Source organism: Lepidochelys kempii, chromosome 8, assembly GCF_965140265.1.
Source record: "Lepidochelys kempii isolate rLepKem1 chromosome 8, rLepKem1.hap2, whole genome shotgun sequence".
Taxonomy (NCBI): Eukaryota; Metazoa; Chordata; order Testudines; family Cheloniidae; genus Lepidochelys; species Lepidochelys kempii.
The window spans coordinates 13,988,456-14,008,185 of NC_133263.1; the positions used below are offsets into that span (position 1 = coordinate 13,988,456).

At 39.9% G+C, this 19,730-nt stretch overlaps 1 protein-coding gene across 7 annotated transcripts in view; it reads left to right on the forward strand.

Moving 5' to 3' along the window:
• Positions 1-19,730, forward strand: part of FSTL4 (follistatin like 4) — a 776,177-nt gene that overhangs the window by 720,770 nt on the left and 35,677 nt on the right. For 6 of the 7 annotated variants that reach the window (XM_073355595.1, XM_073355592.1, XM_073355593.1 and 3 more), the window contains 4 exons: positions 3,293-3,413; positions 16,153-16,314; positions 17,291-17,425; positions 19,045-19,071. In XM_073355595.1, the coding sequence (XP_073211696.1) occupies positions 3,293-3,413; positions 16,153-16,314; positions 17,291-17,425; positions 19,045-19,071 (445 nt within the window). The remainder of the gene's footprint in view (positions 1-3,292; positions 3,414-16,152; positions 16,315-17,290; positions 17,426-19,044; positions 19,072-19,730) is intronic. The other variant, XM_073355594.1, reaches the window with a different exon arrangement.

Genomic DNA, 19,730 nt, shown 5'->3' on the forward strand with positions numbered 1-19,730 from the left:
CCTGGAGCTGAGTGAATGGTTGATTTTTTCGGTTTGGCCAGCAATCTGAAAAACCAGAAAATATTTGGTGTATGTATTTCTGTGTGTCCTTATAACCTTTACCCCAGTGGTTAAGATACTTGCCTGTGATTCAAGGGATTCAAGTGGGTTTGAATTCCCACTCTGGAGCAAGGACTTGAACTCAGATCTCCCCCTTCTCTGGTGAGGGCCCAAACTACCTGGCTATAGTCTATTTTGAGGTAGCTAGCTGTCAGTGTTGCATGTTGAAGCTGCTCTACCTTTTATAAATACATGAATATTCATTGAGCCAACAAGAGAGAGAATGACTCATAAGCCTGGTGGTTTGGGCACTCACTTGGGAGAGGTAACAGATGTGGATTCAAATCTTCTTTCTGCCACATTCAGAGGAGGAATTTGAATCTATTTTATATAGATTTACTTCTGTCTTTTAGATCTGTGGCCTGAGTTTGCCCTTTACCTTAGAAAGTCTCAGCACGTTGATTACCAAAGGCTATGTCTACCCTACATTGTACCCTACAATCAGTATAACTTATGACTAAATCAGCCCCCGAGTGACGTAAGTTACACCAATATAAGTGCCGGTGTAGACAGCACTATGTTGGTGGGAGAGCTTCTCCCACTGACATAGCTGCTGCCGCTCATGGAGGCTGGAGTAGTTGAGCAGGCCAGGAGAGCTCTTTCCCATTGGCTTAGAGCGGTTACATTAGAGATCTTACAGCGGCTCAAGTGCATCGGTGCAGCTGTGCTGCTGTAAACTCTAGTGTAGCTGTGCCCCAAGACAGACCTTTGCTTCAATACAAATGCAAGTTTTGGCCTAGTTTCCAGGAGTCATGCAATACAATTTTCTGAGTTGCATCTTGCATGTTATATTGTTAGACAGACATTTTTCCCTGAATACAGATTTATGATAGAAGAGTGATTGAGCTCAATGGGAATGATCAATGCACTATGCTTAGTAGCATTTGCAAGTTCAGGCCCTAACTTTCCATTAGCTATTTCCAATAGATCAGACTATACATTGTAAACTCTTAGGGTGACATTCTAGCACCATTGCAGTCAATGGCAAAACTCTCATTGACTTCACTGCGGCTTGGATTTCACCCTTAGGACCAAATTCTGAGTAGATGTTTGAAGGCAGACCAAAAATTGAAGGGGACACACAACTTTGTAAAGAAGCATTGGCAAAACCATAGTTTATGTGCTAAGGTCATGCTAGCAGAAACAACAGTAGCCACGTCCGCAGTTATTTCTGCCACCTGTGACGTTGTAGGCATCAAAGAGCATGATCTGGGACGAAGGGGCATGTTAGTCCCACTGGCAAGCTCCACTCATGCTTCACGCACTTCCTTATTCCATCTTGTAACGTGTACAAAACCTAACAGAGCTCCAGGGCCACCTTTTCACCCACTCATGGTCTGCCCTGTATTGATAGTGTACCCTCTTTGATGCTTGGTGTGGTTCAGGGACAGAGATTTAAAAGAGTCAGTTAGCAATATTTTTCTTTAAGCCCCAGCTTCTGGAATCAAGAGATTGAATGGGAATCTCAGCTTCCACCTTGTAATAAAGTCAGTTTCTAACCCTCATGGTTGCAGAGAAAAATCTTTATGAAGAAGGGAACCTTAGTGGCTCAGAAACCAGAAAACAAATAAAAAAAGACAAATAAACCAGAAAACAAAATAAATCTCATTATTTTAAAACCAATCTCATGACTGGAGGAGGGTAGGAGATCCTGACTCAATTTTTGAAACACTTGGGGTGGCAGTCCTGCAATGGGAGATGATAGAGCCCTCCTGCCCAGTAACTGTGGCTGGAAGGATCTGGATAAAGGACTTGCTCGGGGTAAAGTCTGCTGACTGCAAGACCTTAGCTTCCCTCAGCACCTCCAGGCCTGTGGTTTGGGGGGCAGCATTGGATGCATCTGTCCCATCCCTATGGAAACTTTCTCCACTGGTCCTGAACAAAGACACACATTTTGGCCTACATAGATTTCCACTGTTCTCACTTATATGAGGGTTTGACACATGTAACTCAGAATTTGGCCCCTTAACTAAATTTTGTATGTTTTCAAGATCATATCAAACAAACCAGATGGATTGTATTTTATTCTGAATGGGAGTATTTAAAAAGGCTGTCATAACGGATAAAACTTCCTGTGGGGATTTTCCTGTTGCACATTGCATATGCAGCTTTCCTTCGTCCAGCCACACTTGGAGTTTGGTCAAACATTCTTGGGTTTTAACCAGTGGAGTAATTTTGCATCCCTGTTTATTATTCATCCTGTTGTATTTATTTTGTATTCCTCTTATTACATAGCATGAAATTTTACTGTACTTCTCCAGCGAAATTCTGCAAAGGATTTCATTTAGCATGCTTCATGCATTGAGCTAATTAAGGAAAAATCATTCTTTGAGCTAATTAACTATGTTTTTTTACGTGTTTCCTTCTGGGTTTTGCATAAAAGTGTAAACATTTTAGAGCAGCAGAAGTCTGAATGCTAATGAAGAGAGAAAAGAAGCTGCTGTGTATATTGTTCCCCAATATAGTCCTGTTTGGGATCACTTGCAATAACTTGATAAGCAGAGCACAAGGGCAAAATATCCAGATACCCAAACCTAGCAACACAGACATGAGAATTCTCTGGAATAACTTTCATTTTAACTTACACATGGAGAAAATATAAGTAAAGCTGCTGCAGATGACAGCTAGGGAAAGGCACATAACCAATTAAAAATATCAAAACATTTTTGAAAGAAATGCTCTTTCTCCTTACCTCCTAACTAGGCTGTTTTTAAAATCCTTTTTGATATAAGGTGTTTTATAGATAACTGATAGTTTCAATTCTTTCTCATCGAGACTCTAGGTCAAGATGCACTGTGTTAGCGATCAGCATAGATCCAAACGGTCTTTAACTCACCCAGAAGTTAGAGATTGCTTTATAACCTTAGTAGACAGATATTAAATTCCACTATAAATTACTGATAGATGGCTGGAGACTGTCATCTTTTTACAAGCATCAAGCATCTTTTTAACACCAAGCAAAAAAGTTCACACTCAATTGAATTACTTTAGTTGCATCATCTTACTCATAAATTGTCACTCATTTCCTCCCACATACTGATTTATGCATTCCAAAATTTACTACTGAAAATTCAAGTTGTGTTGCCAAGTTGAGATCCTATCAAAACAAGCTGAAAAAGATAGCCTAGTCTTGTGTGACGTTTAAAATAAATTTGCTAAATAAGGCCTCTTTCTTGTCTTTGGTTACCTATAGGATTTTGGAGAAGATGATTCCCTCTACATCACCAAGGTAACAACTATTCACATGGGCAATTACACCTGTCACGCCTACGGCTATGAAGAGCTGTATCAGACCCACATCCTTCAGGTGAATGGTTAGTAAATGGCATATATGACAATCCACTGAAAACGTTCCTGTAAGCAATGCTGAATGTTAATCTTGTTCTCACAGAGTTATGAAATGGAGCATGTCGAATTTTCTCTGTAAAAGGAAAAAACACAGCTCTTGGTTTGCACATTCACATCATCATACTGTGCTATGTTAGTATTCGTTAGATATATCTAGCCTTATAGAGTTAGTTTTGCCTCCTAAAGCCTATCAGTCATTATAAAACAAACAAAATGTTTGGTAGTATACTATGGTATTTTCTTGTATTAAGCTGTAGTGCTTCACAGCATAGTGTGGACAAATGGCTATTTTTATCGGTAGGAGTATTACTTCAGATCACTAATTTCATATTTCAGAAACTGATTCCTGTTGTATTAAATAGTTTGGAATGCTTAAATAAATATACCATGATAGCACAATACTCTTAAAGCCAATTATTTGGTATAGGTCAGACTATCAGCTGGTGTAAATCAGCATAGTTCCATTGAGGCCAGTTTACACCAGCTAAGAATCTGGCTCTTTGGATTCCACAGTGAAGAGGAACTATTCAACAACACTGTGGAACTATTCAACAACTATAAACATCTTTCTGAGTGATCACGTAGGGACAGATTTTGACATTCTTACTCTGATGTAATAGCACCTTACTTCTTAAAGAGTGCTGTGGAGTAGATCTCCAGCAGAGAAGAGCTTATATTCACTTGTGAATCACCTTTTTGCTTTCCCAAGGCTAGTGGCTGGATTGGCCCCCAGCATAGTTTAAAACAGCATAAGAGCATTCTGCCCCAATTCCTCCTTGCCCTTAACTGTCCCATACCTGGAGGAAGGAGGAGTGAAAGAGTCAGCTCTTCACCACTGGCTAATCCTCGGCCGTCCCTTTAAGGCAACTGTCTGGCTGATCGGTGCTACTGAGGAACTGGTGGATCTGGCTCAGTGACTTCATTCATACACAGTGAGTAAGGTATATTCAACTTGAGCATCAGATTCAGACTTTGGCCCCACACATGGATATCCTTTAGAAGGCCCTTAGCTCCCCAACTCATGCAATGTAACAATTTGTTTAAACACTCTGGGCCTGATTTTCCAGAGCCTTTCCCCTGTGCCATCATTTACAAAGTGGATGTTACTTCCCCCATGTGCAAAGTGGATGTTACTACTACTGTCTGGATTTGATAGCGTTTCATATTCTCTTGGCACTGTTGAAAATGATCATTGTTAGTGCACAGACAGATACACTCTAGCTTCAGCCAATATATTAATTTGGCCAGAGAATCAAATTTTTTGCAAAATATAGCTGTGTTTACTCCACTCCACCTGAATGAATACTTGTGTGTCTGATATTTTAAGGGCTTTAGTTTTGTGGAAATATTTTGTCACAACAAATTATTTTTACAGGAGCATCCTTAATGAGCTGTGCACTTTCCAGACATTCAAAAAGAGACATAGCCTGAGAGCAGCGAAGGACAGAAAAATACAGACAGATCAGTAGGTGGAGGTTAAAGCAAAGTGAAATAATAAATAGGAATTTTTATGCAAGTCAACTAAAGCCATAGTTGGGCTCTTGGGAAACTTAAGTATGATCAGGGTAGGGGCCTTGTGGATAAGTTCAGGGAGGTCTGTCTCCAAGCTATCATCTGGTGGGCCAAGATACCCTGACCAACAAAGAAAAGTGGGATTGGGGAGGAGAGTAGTTCTCTTTTCTCTATGGCAAGTCTACAGATTTCTGGGGAGGTAAGCCACAGCCTGCAGCCAGCTGTCCCCAAGCTCAGTATCTTTTTCTTCAACATATCTCCACTGCTACAATGATCACCATCCCCCACAACACACCTTTCAAGATCTGTGGGTCCTACACATGCCTAACATGTGATATACCTCATCCAATGCACTAAATGCCCCAATAATAACTATGTGGGTGAAACCAGACAACCATTATGCTCTCAAATGAACTCACACAGGAAAATAATAAGACAAAAATAGCCTATCACCTGTGGGTGAACACTTTTCACAAAGCAATCACTCTATATCTGCCCTATTAGTCCCCATGCTCCAAGGAAACCTGCACAACACTTTCAGAAGATGAGCTGAGAGCTCAAATTCATAAGTTTGCTAGACACTAAAAATCATGGTCTTAATAAAGACTGTGGATTTATGGCTTATTACAACAATCTGTAATCCACTAACCCTCTTTTTTGTCCTATGACTCCAAGGATGTTAAAGGCCACTTCACCTTGAATGGTCCCTTAGAATATGTGCTAACTTCTTATACTAAATTATCTGTTCCACCTTGTATTTAGCTGTGACACCCTAAGTTCCTTTTCCAAACCTGAAGAAGAGCTCTGTGTAGCTTAAAAGCATGTTCCTCTCACCAACAGAAGTTGGTCCAGTAAAAGATATTACCTCAACCACTTTGTCTATATTTTTCCCAGCATTGTTTGTATCTTCACCTGCCTTTTTCTGGAGCTGTTTTTTCCCTGGGTAACTGCTTCATTCTTCCAGAAGGTTGCCTCATCTTCCTTTCATCTTCTCAGAATGAGCTGGTTTGGTTTATGTAGGCCCAGCCGTCTCTGAAAGATTGTTTAACTGGACTCAGGTGCTTTTTTTTTCTTCCTCCCCTTCCCCTGCAAATGACAGTTCATTCTGTTGCAAGATCATACAACACACAGGGGCAGGCCAAATGGAAGGAGCTTGCAGGTCGTTTGACTGGAATCTATCCTAATGTTTATGGACAATAATTTCTCATCTTTTGGTATGGTAACTTGCAATGTCTTAGAATAAAGATAACTAGAATGAGTGAGAATAGGTTTCCTTTCTCAAAATGTTACTTGTGAGATGACTGGCAGGTGGGAAAAAAGCAGACTAACAACGTAATCTTTTGTACATTATATGATGTATTATGAGCTTTGAATGGAGTTTAGTTGGCAGGCAACAATGTAGACTTTGTCATTACTTAGAATTCAAGGCCCAAAGGCTTTTGAAACTAAAACCTAAATGCAAAGATTAAAGGAAGTGGGATTTTTCAGTCAGTGGCTCTAATGAGAGGCATACTCAAGCTTGTCTCTCAGATGTAACTTGTTGGGAGGGATGTGTGGTATTTGTGGATGAACGTGCTGGGTGGGGGAGAGTTTTGCAGATTAGCTCTGAAGTTTTTCTTATCGAAAGGAGGGCTTCACATTACAACTTTCATCTTCGTTTGCCTTGTAATGTTGTAAAGTGCCCTCCCCAAATACTAATATTAAAGTCATGTGCACTCATGTCAAAGAGAACCACAAGTTTGACCTAGTAATACTCTAGTCTGTAGAAATCTTTGACTTACACAGTGTCCCGTATTCCCATGTGAGCTCTTGAGCTTTGCAAAGCTGCTTTGTTGTAGTTCTTAATGTGCTTGGCTACTCTCCCACATCATTAAAACTCTGCTTTTATACTTGAGTGATTACTTGTTGCAGCATCTGATGTTGGGGCAATGGAACAAAAACTGATGACAGAAATATGCTGCTTCATCAAAAGAAGACATTGTGGGGGTCCCAAGACACAGTACATCTCAGGAATTTCTTGTCTTTTTACTTAACAGTTAGGGAGAAATTCTGGAAATTCCCCAGGGAAGCAGAGAAGAGGAAAGGAGCAGAACTGTAGCTGCTGAGTTGAGATCCCATGAGTCATTCTGCCTACATGGGTACTTGCAGGCAGAATGGCTTAGGAGTGCCAGGGTACTGCACTCAGCAACAGCAATGCTTCAGAAGAGGGTAGCATGTGATTCCCACTGCCCTGCACCTGCTGCTGCTTGCAGTGAAACACGTAGGTAGGAGGCTTGAATCTTGATTGCGCTCACAACCCAAATGATTGCACACCTTTGGAGCCATGAAGCTCCACCAGGTAAACCCGCTGTACCCCTCATGCCCATAGGCAGAGGGGGAATGTTAGAAGCAGTCAGATATGTCAGTGATGTCTTATATGTACCTATTTAAACCAGTGGTTTAAACCTCATGATTTGAGGACTTCAATAGCTCCACGTGCTGCCCCCGCCCCGAGCACCAGCTCCACCCTCCCATTGCTTGGTTCCCAGCCAATGGGAACTGGGGGGCGGTGCCTGCGGGCGAAAGCTGTACGGAGCCGCTTGCACACCTCCACCTAGGAGCCGGACCTGCTGCTGGCTGTTGCAGTCCATGGTGCCAGTACAGGTGGGAAGCCTGCCTCTGCAGCCCTGCTGCACCGTTGACTGGGAGCCACTGGAGGTAAGGCCCCAATCCCCTGCCCCAGCCCTGAGCACCCCCAAACCCGGAGCCCCCTCCTACACCCAAAACTCCTTATCCCCAACCTCACCCCAGAGCTGCAGCCCCAGTTCAGAGCCCTGACCCCCACTCCCGCACCCAAACCCCCAGCCCCAGCCCAGAGCCCCTCTCACACCCCAAATCCCTCATCCCCATCCTCATCCAGTGGGTCATGGGCATCAACAATTTTCTTCAGCTGGGTCACCAGAAAAAAAGTTTGAACACCACTGATTTAAACTCTTCATGGTAGCTCCCTGCACCCTTCTACTGCAACTCTAGCATACTAGAGATGGGCAGAGAAAGATAATTCCATTCCACAGAGGATTCTGATATTCTGAAATTTGGTTTTGTCCCAGTTTGGGAAAATAACCCCAAATCCTGGAATTTCTCCATGAAAGGCAATGGAACCTTGATGCTGGGTCAGTCCCTCATGGGACCCGGGAACCCTCAGATCCTGAAAGTGTGGGCTTCCAAGGAATCATAGGCTGCTGAAGACTCAGGCACACAAGCTAGAAGGAAAACCTGCCTGGCAGGCTGGTTTCTGCCATAACCCAGCCTGGGTTCCATAAGAACTTAATTGAAATTAAACTGTCCCCATGGAACTTTTTGATTTTTGACAAATCAGCAAATTCAAAATGAGAAAAATATTTAGCTGGTATATTTGCAACTGACTCTATTCATGACCACAATGCAGCCCGAAGGGAATATTTGAACCACTGACATTTTTCCTGTTACAAAACCCAAATCCCTACAGATGGTAATACCCAAGGAGGTAATACCTCAGAAATATGAAGTGTATTCTTTTTGAGAAAACCATGATAGAAAGGGGCATCGAAACATTGCAGTGTATTTGGCCTCAGTCTGTTGCAACTGAATGCTTTACAACACATCTGGTTTATTAAAGCAGTGAAGATGCATTTAACTGTAAGTAGACAAAGAAACAACGTTCCTCATCCTTCCAGGTTTAATGACCATTTTTAAGGTATTTTCGAAGACTATTATTGATACATCCTAAATAGTATTTTGGCTGAAGCTAAATTAAGTGGAAAAACAATATCCTCAAATTTACGCTCTGGGTTGATGGGGTCTGAATAATCAAATGTAATGTAATAGTGCTATGTGGTTGGTCTTCGTTTGTCTGGATTAGGATTATTGATAAAGCAACACACTTTTGTGAAAAAGCAGAAGGTTCTGAAGGATCCTAATGAAAAGAAAGGTGGCAATCTCTTGAGCACCTGCCTAAATCAGCAGCCGGTAATACTGTTAGCAGGATGGAAGCAGGGGGGGATGAAGTTGTTTCTTCAAGGGCACATGTGGTACTTAGTATATTTGCAGGCCTTCATGTCCTCTTTCAGATCTCATTTGGCAATATCAGCAAGCAACAAAGAAAGGAACAAACTTATGTTCTGCTCTGCTACTCTAAATCATTCCACGATTAACATGCCAGGCCGGTTTTGTATTATTTCTTTCCTTTGCACTCAGTCAGTCATTGCTTTCCTATTTAATGATGTGTTGATTTAACACATCCCCTGTCACATCCTGGCACATATATGCAACAGTTCTAAATGCATAGTTACAACTATACCCAATAAGCATGCGCAGTTCCAGTTTTCAAAACATGTTTCCTCTGTTCTTTTTCTCCACTTAATTTTATACAAGGAAATGCCTTTGGCCCCAGTGTATACTCCATCCAACCAGAAACACCAATCTTCTGATTAACTTCAGGAATCTCCTTTGTCTCTTTTAGGAATGTAACATTGCCATGTGATGCCACATTGATTAGGTTAAAGATAGGCATGAATCATGAAGTTCAGATCCTAATCCAGATCCAAACATCTCCCAAAGTTAAATGTTGTTCAAATGCAGGGTTTAGTTTCGGGCCGATCTCTGTTAGTTAAATGTATTACAGGATAATCTCATTTATTGCAAATCCACCTCTGGAAACGTTTCATTTCACCCAACCACGTTAATAAACTGTTCACACTAGTTCCCTTTTTGTCACAGTGAAGATGGCTGCATTCCAGAGAGAATGTCACTGTCTGAAGACAAAGATCCTTTCCAGAATCTCATTTGAATCTTAGAATAAACATAGGTTTAGTTTCACATTACTGCTAATTGTAACACAATGTTTCCCTTTCTATCCAAATATATATGAGCAAAAGAAAGAAAAACATGTTTCCTCAGGCCTCTCTTTCAATTATTTGATTGGTTTTCTACTTCATTAGGTCAGATAATTTTGTTTTGCCTCTAATGACACACCACACATATACTTCCATTACAGGAAGCTTCAGCTGTAAGATATATTAATGGTTCTATGGCTTTGTAGCATGCTGTTAGGCTCTTTTGTTGTTGCTTTTGACCCAACCATGCTTCAAAGACGTTATTGTTCTTGACACAAATCCACAAAGGGACTTAGGGGCTGTAATGCTCAGCATTGCAGCATCAAGCTTTTAAATGCTTAGCCACCCAGTGGACTCCATGAACCCTGGATGAGGCATGGGGAAAGAGAATTGTCTAAGAATGGGATCCACCAAAGCCAGCACTTCAGATGGGGAGCAACCTAACACAGCCAATAGCAAATGCTGAGGAGAGGGATGTGTCCTCCTAAACCTGATCCCCATGCCTAAGAAATTAGGTACCTAAGTTTGAGCTGGAGGGAAGTGCCTATTTTCTCTTGAGATCCAGAGCCGTGGACCTCTCCTGAAGTCTGGTGCCTAAGCTGTGTCTTGTAAGAATAGCAGAGACAATACTTAACTCCATACAAACTAGCTGGTTGAGGGGGCGAAGGGGTAGCGGGGGGGGGGGCTCCCTTATAACCTTTATTCCAAAGGTAAGGCCACTCACCTGGGATGCTGGCACCCCAATTCAATTCCCCCCTCTGCCTGATGAGGAGAAAGGATTTCAGTTTGGGTTTCCTACCTCCCCAGTGAGTGCCCTAGCCACAGGACTAATGAGTCAGTCTCAGTCTCTCTCTGGCTCAGTGCATGTTTATTTATTAATGGAGCAGCTTCAACAGGAGTTGAATATCCCATAGTTCCACCTCGGAATATCCCATAGTTCCACGTCCTGGATGAGTGCCTTAACCATTGGGTTAAAGGCTATAAGAGAGTCCTACTCTATCACCCGCACCCCCCACCAGCACATTTTGTCTGAAGTTAGGCATGCTCTGAGAACGCCTATTGGGTGAGGCCCCACAGGTGAGATAGGCAGGGCAACATCTAGTATACCTACTTTGAGGATCTGCTGGGGCTTAGGCCTCACGCTCCAGAACAAAGGCAGCAGTGCATATACCCAGAGGCAGAAACCCTAAGCACCTCAAGAACTTTAACAGCAGAAATGTAGTCAACTCCAGGGTTAGGTGGCACCCTACAGGGCTTTTGAGGATCATGGTGGATGTGGGCCTTTGTCTTCTTGTTTTTGTAATCCGAGGCTTGGGGACCTCAGTGCAATGTTTAGCTGCATTTTTCTTAACATCAGCCCCTGGGTGCAGGCTAATGGTTTCATAACTTTGCAGTTCTGTAAATGATTCCCAAGGATCTCAGAGCACTTCACAGGCATTAATGAATGAAGACTCAGACCTATGACGTAGTAAGCATTGTCCCCATTTTACGTAGGCAGAAACAGGGCACAGACAATTTGAATGACTTATCCAGGGTCAAGCAGAAAGTCAGTGGCAGAGCCGGGAATGAAACCCGCATTTCCTGACTTCCAGTTTAGACTGTGAGTCCCCTCTCATAGGAAACATCAAGGGTGGTATATGGTTAGCATTTCCACATATGCAGTATTAATATGGCTTGGGGGGAACTGATCAGCATTCACATCACACTCCCCATTGGTACCTAGCCCAGACCAGGGAAGCTAATGATCCAACCAGCAGACCAAATTCAGTGATGAATCGTGATCACATTTTACCTAAGGCACACTTAGAAATACCACCAATGACATGGTCAAAGAGTTTATTAACAGTGAAATGTAAATAAAGTCTGATGCTAGTTTTGATGTGTATGCATAAGAAAGCTAGTACAAGGAAGGATATACGGGCTTGGATAAACTATGTCAGCTAACATCCTTTATGCCACAAGCATAAAGGCACCTGCCACAAAAATCTCAACACCATATGTAGTGGCTATGTGGCACATGTAACGTGTGATCTGATGTGTCTGTATCTCATGATTTGTATAGCAGTGGCAAAAGCAGAGAGCAAATATACATACACTAGCTTGCTCCTAATGTCTTATGAAGAAATGAACATGCTGAAGGATCTAAAATTAAAACCAATCCATCCACATTGTCCTTGCAAATAGATCTTTGATAGGAAGAGTACTTGGAAATGTTTTTTCTTTTCCATTTCCTGAAATCACATGAAAATTCTGTACTGCATATGTTGAGTTTAGTGGGAGAAAAAGCAGTTTATCATTTCTAACAAAAAGATTTTGCTGAGGATAAAGACACTTGTAAAATTGTAATCAGCTACAAAAACTGATAGTTTGCAAATCAAGAGACCGCTGGGTGTAGAGAATAATTTTCCTTTGTTTCTATGCTCTGAAAAACATCAGCATAACTCACAATAATGTGTTCCTTGAATACAGTTTCCATAGGTAGTTGGCTCTTCAGCTCAATTATGAGGATCCTCTAGGAGAATTTGCCAGCAGTGGAGACATGTTTTGAACAATGCAATGTTTTGTTGTGTGGCATTTAACTGAAAAGAGAGAGGGCTGCAGAGCCTTTTCATTTGCGAACTGAAAGAATTAAAACATATGAGGAATGATTAATCCATTCATTAAAATAATCACTAAAGCACATATATACTGTAGCAGCAATGTATTGCTTTGGGGCTTGATTTGGTCATCCTTATTCATAGCGACTTGCACCTTATTACTGTGAGCTCTTCTACAGAAATGAATGGGTCTACTCACAACGTAAGACGGCATGAGTAAGGATGGCAGAATCAGGCCCTTTGCAGACAAGTCTATTTAGCGAATCTCTCTATTGCATGAGTCCTGTTCCTTTACAACTTTGTTTAATATAATGGCATTTTTATGTTGCCTTTTGCTGTAGACATAGTATCATTTTGGAGATATATATTCACAAAGGGAAATGGCAAACTATAGTCCATATATTCCAAAGTCTTACGCTGATATCTTTGCCAGTTTAAGAACAAATGTGCTTACCTGGACAGTACTAATTTGTAGCAAGGACAATAGAAGTGCAGTCTGTAGTTTACCGGTTATCATAAACCAGTTGCACATAATGACTTGCCTGTATAATGAATTAGGATGAGAAACGAGAAAGGCAATAAATGTTAAAATGGGGCCAGAGGAAGCAAAGTGTGGGGAAAAATCAGGAGTAGATGCTCTCTATTTTGAAGGTGAGAGAGTAATGTGATTCCCTTATTAACCATTCTGAGAAAGATGTGCAGCAGGCCATAATTTCAAATTAAGCCAGTTTTAGTGTAGTACATTGATTCAGTGCCTAGGATACCTAGTGGCTACATTTGGCAGTGTAAATTTGTTCTAGTCTCTGGTTGCTAATAAAGTACGTGAATGCCTTTAATCCAAGTAAGCAACGTGAAGAAATAGGAAGATCCAAGTAACCTCTGCTTTGTTCATTAGTACCCTGTTCATAGAGGGCTTAAACATGCACCTTTGAAGTCAGTGAGAGTTTTGTCATTAACTTAAATGGGAATTGGATAAATCCCCGAATGATGTAGTACAATAGAGTACAATGACACCTAATCAATCTACACAGCTTTTGTGAGTGGTAACTAGGTAATATTCAGAAAGTGCTATGAATGTGTTAAAGAATGATTGCTTGAGACAGCACCACTAGATTTAGGGTAAGATTTTCACATGCACCTCAGTGACTTAGGAGTTTAAGTCCCATTTTCAAAAGTGAATTAGGCCCAGATTTTTAAAGGTATCTCAGTGTTTCTTTTCTCAGCATTGCAACACTTAACTGACTTGGGAGCGAAAGTCTTGTTTTCAGAAGTGAGGTACTTAAGAGCTTAAATCCCGTTAACTTTCAGTGAAACTCAGGCTTCTAAAGGGCAGATTTTCAAAGGCATTTAGGCACCTGACAAAGAAGATTGGTGCCTAGTGGGCTTTTCAAAATGCTTGTGTGCCAGTTGACAGGTGTCTAACTTGCTTAGGTGCTTTTGAAAGTCCGGCAAGGCAACTATCTGCATGGAGGCTAAATACCTTAGCAAATCTAGCCCTTAGGAATCAAAACAAACCTCATTGACTGTCATGGGACTTAGGCTTCTTAGATGCTTTTGAAAATGGGATTTAAGCTCCTAAATCACTTTGGCTCTTTCGAAAATGTTACCCTTTGTGTGTCTCCATGAAACAAACACTGCACTCCAGGTCTTCATAAAAGTTCAGTGAGGTGATTATGTATTTCACAGGTGGGAACACTGAATCAGAGAACTTTAAAGGGTTTGTTGAAAGCTACATGGGGAATTGATATCAAGACTGGGGTTGCTGCTCAGGAGTTTCTGGCTTGCAGCCTACTGATGAGACCAGTAAGTCTCAGCTTTGTTAAGTAGTGTGCCTTTATCTAACCCTAAGGCTTTGCATTAAACAAAAGAAATCCAGCAATTGCCATGCCAAAATAAAATCTGAAATCATCAGACATGCTTGGAGATCCCTATCACAACAGTGTCCTTTGAGCAGTCAAAAGTTAAAAGGCCGTTTGAGCAGGAAATGGGCTGAAAAAACCCAGGATAATTTATATTAGAAAATATGTATCTTTCCTATCCTATGGCTTGATCCTACACCCACGGAAGTCAATGGGAGCTTTGCCATTGATTTTAATAGGAGGAGGATTAAGTCAAATGCCAATAAATCCATTTGTTTAGGAACTGCACCCTTCTAATGTTAATTGACTAAAACTAAGCTTGCTTTTTATAGTAGCCTCTACACACAGCTCTCTTGAAATATGAAATCTAAACCATTTTATACCTCTAGACAGACTATGATTAGTAGACATGGCAGGGTCAGAAACTAAGCTTGTCAGTCTGGTTAAAAGTACTTGTGGTTTGTGTTACTTATTGCCATGGATGACAGGGCACTAATGGTGCACTGTGCTTTTTTATGAATAGGAAATAAAATGAATCTAAATACCCAATGCATAGGTAGACTCTAAAAACATTCCTTTGTTGTAAATTCTGGAGTGGCTTTTTTTCTTCATTGCCTCTAGTCACTTGAACAGTCTTTTTCAAATCCATAAAATCAGACTTGAAGCCTTGCTTTCATGTCTGACTCCATTGAAAAGATTACTCAGGGGTGATAACTCAATACCCATTTTAGGTACCTAGTAGGCAAGGGAAAGAGAATGGAATCTTCTCTCACTAGTTATGCTCATCAAAAAGAAGCTTTAAGGAGCGTGGTGTTGAACTTAATTACTAGAACTGCCCCAAGACAGATATCAAGCACCCTAACAAGCCGTAGATAAGGTTCATTTGGTGGTGTTTCCTTCTATACCAGCTGTTAGATGAAGGTACTTTTATCATCCTGGGGCCTATGCATCCTACAGAATTGCGAGTCTTTAAACTGTTACTTCATTGACTCCCAAAATTTCCTATCTGAAAAACTAAATAATTAAAAACTTAAAAACACTTATGAAATTATTTTAAAATATTTAAACATACCAGAGTAGATAGTGAAGGAATGGTTAATGGGTAATACTAAGGTTTGTTGAATTGAGCAATGATCGCAACATGACTCAAAATCAATTAACTTGTTTGAAATTGTAATATAATTAGTAGTTCTTCCAATCAGTACACAAATGCTTCCTGCAAGAGCCTGTCAATTTTTTGATACCTTCCAACTTAATCAATAATTTATAAATAGCCTACTTGCTCAGAATCTTATGTAGTAAATATTTAAGCAATTTTATTTTAATTCATTCTTAATAATTAAAAATATTGAATAGTTGTGTGCCTTTTGTTGAATAAGTGCAGGCAGAGAATCCAATTCTGCTCCCACCAATTTCAGGGCAATGTTTCCAGTTTGTTAGAGAGCAAGATCGTTAGGCCCTGAGCCAGCAAAGCATTTCAGCACATACTTAACTTTAAGCACATGAGTAATCCCCTTAGGTCCCAATGCGACTCTCATTGAAGCTGATGGGAGTCTTTCCAATAACTTCAGTCGGAGTTGGTTTAAGGCCTTAGTGAACAAAAAAATCAAAGGTGATTTGACTACAAAATCAGATTCAAGGATAACCTCTTGAAGTTAATTTTGGAGCATTTTTGTTTTGATTCAGTCAACAGAATACAGTAATGATTTTTCTACACTGCAACCTTAACTCTAGTTTACAATGGAAAAGAGAATGTTGTTTATTTCACAATCCTTTGGATCAGGCTTTTTCTACAACAGAGATCAAAGTCAGTGGATTACAAAGCACAAAGAGAAATGACAATTGACAGGTTAGTTTAAAATCACCAATTCCTTATTTCCACAGTGCCACCAGTGATTCGTGTATATCCCGAAACTCAGGCACAGGAACCTGGCGTATCCGCAAGTCTCAAATGTCACGCAGAAGGCATTCCTAATCCCAGAATTACCTGGCTAAAAAATGGCATTGATATCATGCCAAAATTATCCAAACAACTAACACTCCTAGGTAAGGACAGAATTCTGGCTAACTTATGTACTGTTAAAAAAAAAGGAATTAAATGGTTTATGTTGTACCTAAAAATAGATGTTCTTTTTCTTTTGCTGTCACAAAAGTATGAAAATTATGTTCCATGACCTCTGTTCTTTTTTTCTATCTCTTTCTCCAGTGACTTTTCCATAAAGTACAATGTTGCTTGGTATAAACAATAACAGCATTCTATTAAAACACAGTGTACCTGATTCTCCACTGCTTCGCTCATGGTTTAAATCAGGGACAATCAGAAAGGCAATATATTACATTCACTTTGTACAGGTGTAAATGACTACACAAGATGCAAGTCTATTGAGAATCAGGCTCAGACTCATGTATCTCCCTTTTCAGATTAACATCTGCAAATGAAATTATTTCTCATTGCTAATTTTAGACCCCCATTTTTAAAAGCTAACAGCGAGCAGGATCATGTGTAAATTGTACTTGCAATAGAAATATAACGAAACGAGACCTCACCTAACACACGGTTAAAAGGGTATTTTAAATGATAGTGCATTATAGGAGAACTACACAATAGGTGGGATTGTGTAGAAAACATTCACACCCTCTGCTAAAATGGTGAAAAATCAGCTTTTCATTGGTTTGATGAAAAAAATGTGTAGTATTTGTATTATTTTGTGCACCAAAAAAAAGGGGGAATTTTACAAAGTTTTACTCGAGGCAAATAAGTGAGATGTTGCATTCTGTTTGGGTGTGGAATTTCACTTTATTTCTTTGTGGTAAGTCTGTATTTGACACTAGGAAAAGAAAACACTTCCATCTTCTAGCAATCCACAAACTCTTCAAAATCTCAGTTTAAACATGGAAAATATTCACAGGTAAAAACTTGTCATTTTGCAAGCCTGTAATGACAAGCCTCTTTAGGAAGCTAGGGCATTTGAACAGCTGTGTTATCACAGTGAGGAACAGTTTATGGATGTCTTCGTTGCAGCAAATGGAAGTGAACTTCATATCAGTAGTGTTCGATATGAAGACACCGGTGCCTATACATGCATTGCTAAAAATGAAGTGGGAGTGGATGAGGACATATCGTCTCTCTTCATCGAAGATTCAGCCAGGAAGACTCGTAAGCTTAATTTTTCCTTTATCTTTTTAGGAACCCACTGTTTATTTTTGTTCTAATGCTATGTGGTTTATCTGAAGTTACCATTTCCCCTCTTTAGTTTTAATCATTGTGTACCTGAACACATTCAATGGAAATGTTGCCTTAGTAAGGATTTACACGAAGAGGCCTAACCTGAATGTAATCTGCTTTGTGTTCTTTAGTCCACTAAAATAAGCATCACATATTTGCAATTACAACTTGGTCCTGGAATCAGTCCACACAATCTGTGGAACTCCCATTGAAGCTAGGGTGAATTCTGCCCACATAGTGATTACAGAATCAGGCTCTATTTTGAGAAGATATCACATGAGGTATGATAGACGACTTACTGTATCACATCGTTGAGGGTCTTTTGTGTGTTAGGGTTGTGTTGAGATATAAGCATAGATAGCTTTACTAAAGTAACACATTGCTAATATTTTTGGCTGTAAAAGACTACAACCCAGAGATTTCTTCTAACGATTGCCTGATTTTAAAAATGAAATTTCATTGTTCTGTTTGTACAGACTTTTCCTTTTTCAAGACAATTAATACTCAAAATAGACAAATATTGGATGCCTAGAATAGTGATCTGTGAAACTGTTTTAACTTTAAGGGATGTCATCAGTTCAGATTGCTTGAATTTTTTCGTGTTCCTGTATCACATTGAAAAGAAGCAAAATGGGTTTTAAAATATTAAGATTATTTTCCATAACAAAGACAAATATTTTGCCATCCAAATCTTAGCCACTATCTTCAGTTAGAGTGCAGCAGTGTTATATTAGCACTACCCAACATGAAATTGCAATATCGGAAGAGCTGATTGGTTGCCACTTTGGGGTAATTCTCCAGAGTGCTTCTGCAAATGACGCTTCTAAAGGTTCTGCAGATTGTACAGGTGTGGGCTGCTTAGGTCACCTCCCAAAAATACACCACATTCTGAATTAGATGTTAACAATAGATACGCACACTCATGGCAATACTTGGTTCATTTAGTAGAATTGTGTATTCTTGCAAATATCAGTCACTTTCACTTGAACCTTTGGGCAAGGGAAATTATATCCTGGTGAGAAATAATTTGAAATATTACAAACTGAAATTCAATTAATATACCTAAGGATGTTGTTTGAATCCTAACTGTTGTTGCATAACATTTCCAGGGGAAGCATTTTGTTGGTATAACTATCTCTTCTAGGCTTCAGAAAGATGTTATAATTGCTTAATGAAAATGTACAGGAAATCACTGTCTGTACCATACCTACAATTACATTCAGGAGAACATTTTGTACATCAAGGCTTGATCCTACAGTCTTGGTGCAGGCAAAACTCACATTCATTGTAATGGGAATTTTACCAGTGCAAGGACTGCAGGACTCTCCCACAAGGAGAAGTTTGACTTTGGAAATGTCTATTTTTCCTGATGTTTTATTCAAATTAAATACTTTGCCTGGATGAATGCTATGAAGTTTTCACAAATTAAAGAGTTCACTTAAAATCAGAGTATTAATTCAGTTAACTGCTACAATGAAAATTTTGACATTGTATGTTTTTTTTTCTTTTCTTGATTATTTTCTGGCTTTCCCAATTTTCTGATGCTGCAGTTGCAAACATACTGTGGCGAGAGGAAGGTACTGCAGTAAAGTTGTTTTGTTGTAGTGATAATGTGCTTGTCTGCTTCAATAATTCCATAATGGGCCATTCTCCACTGACTTGCCACTAACTTTATCAGCTCTCACGGTTGTCTGATTAAGCTTCATATAATATATGTCACTTTCGTGATCTAAATCCTGGACATAATCCCTTTGATTTTTTTTCCCTATAAAATAATAGGTGATCATGATACATTTGAAATTCTTGATTTGGCAGAAACAATCACTAATGCAATTTAATGTCAGATTCTTAGCAAATATCAATAGCTTAACAGAATTTCCAGAACAACTATGATCTCAATTTATTGCAAATGAACAAATGTAAGATATAAATTCAGTATGTTCCATTTTTAAACATGTGGTTCATGTTGTTCTAGGCCTGTTCTTTACTAGTACAGTATGTACAACTGTTTATGTAAACCACACACACCCACTGCTTGTGTTCATATGTGTTGGGTGAAACCATAGTTATTGCTCCCTCCAATCCTTTAAAGATATGCGGGGCACAGGACGCCTCATTTCTTCTTGTTTTAATTGGCAATTAAGAACTCTAATCTGATCAGATTTATAGTGTGTCCTGCACAAGGTCAAAATTTCTGTAACTTGAAGGCTAAATTAGAGGAAAAAAGCATCCTAAG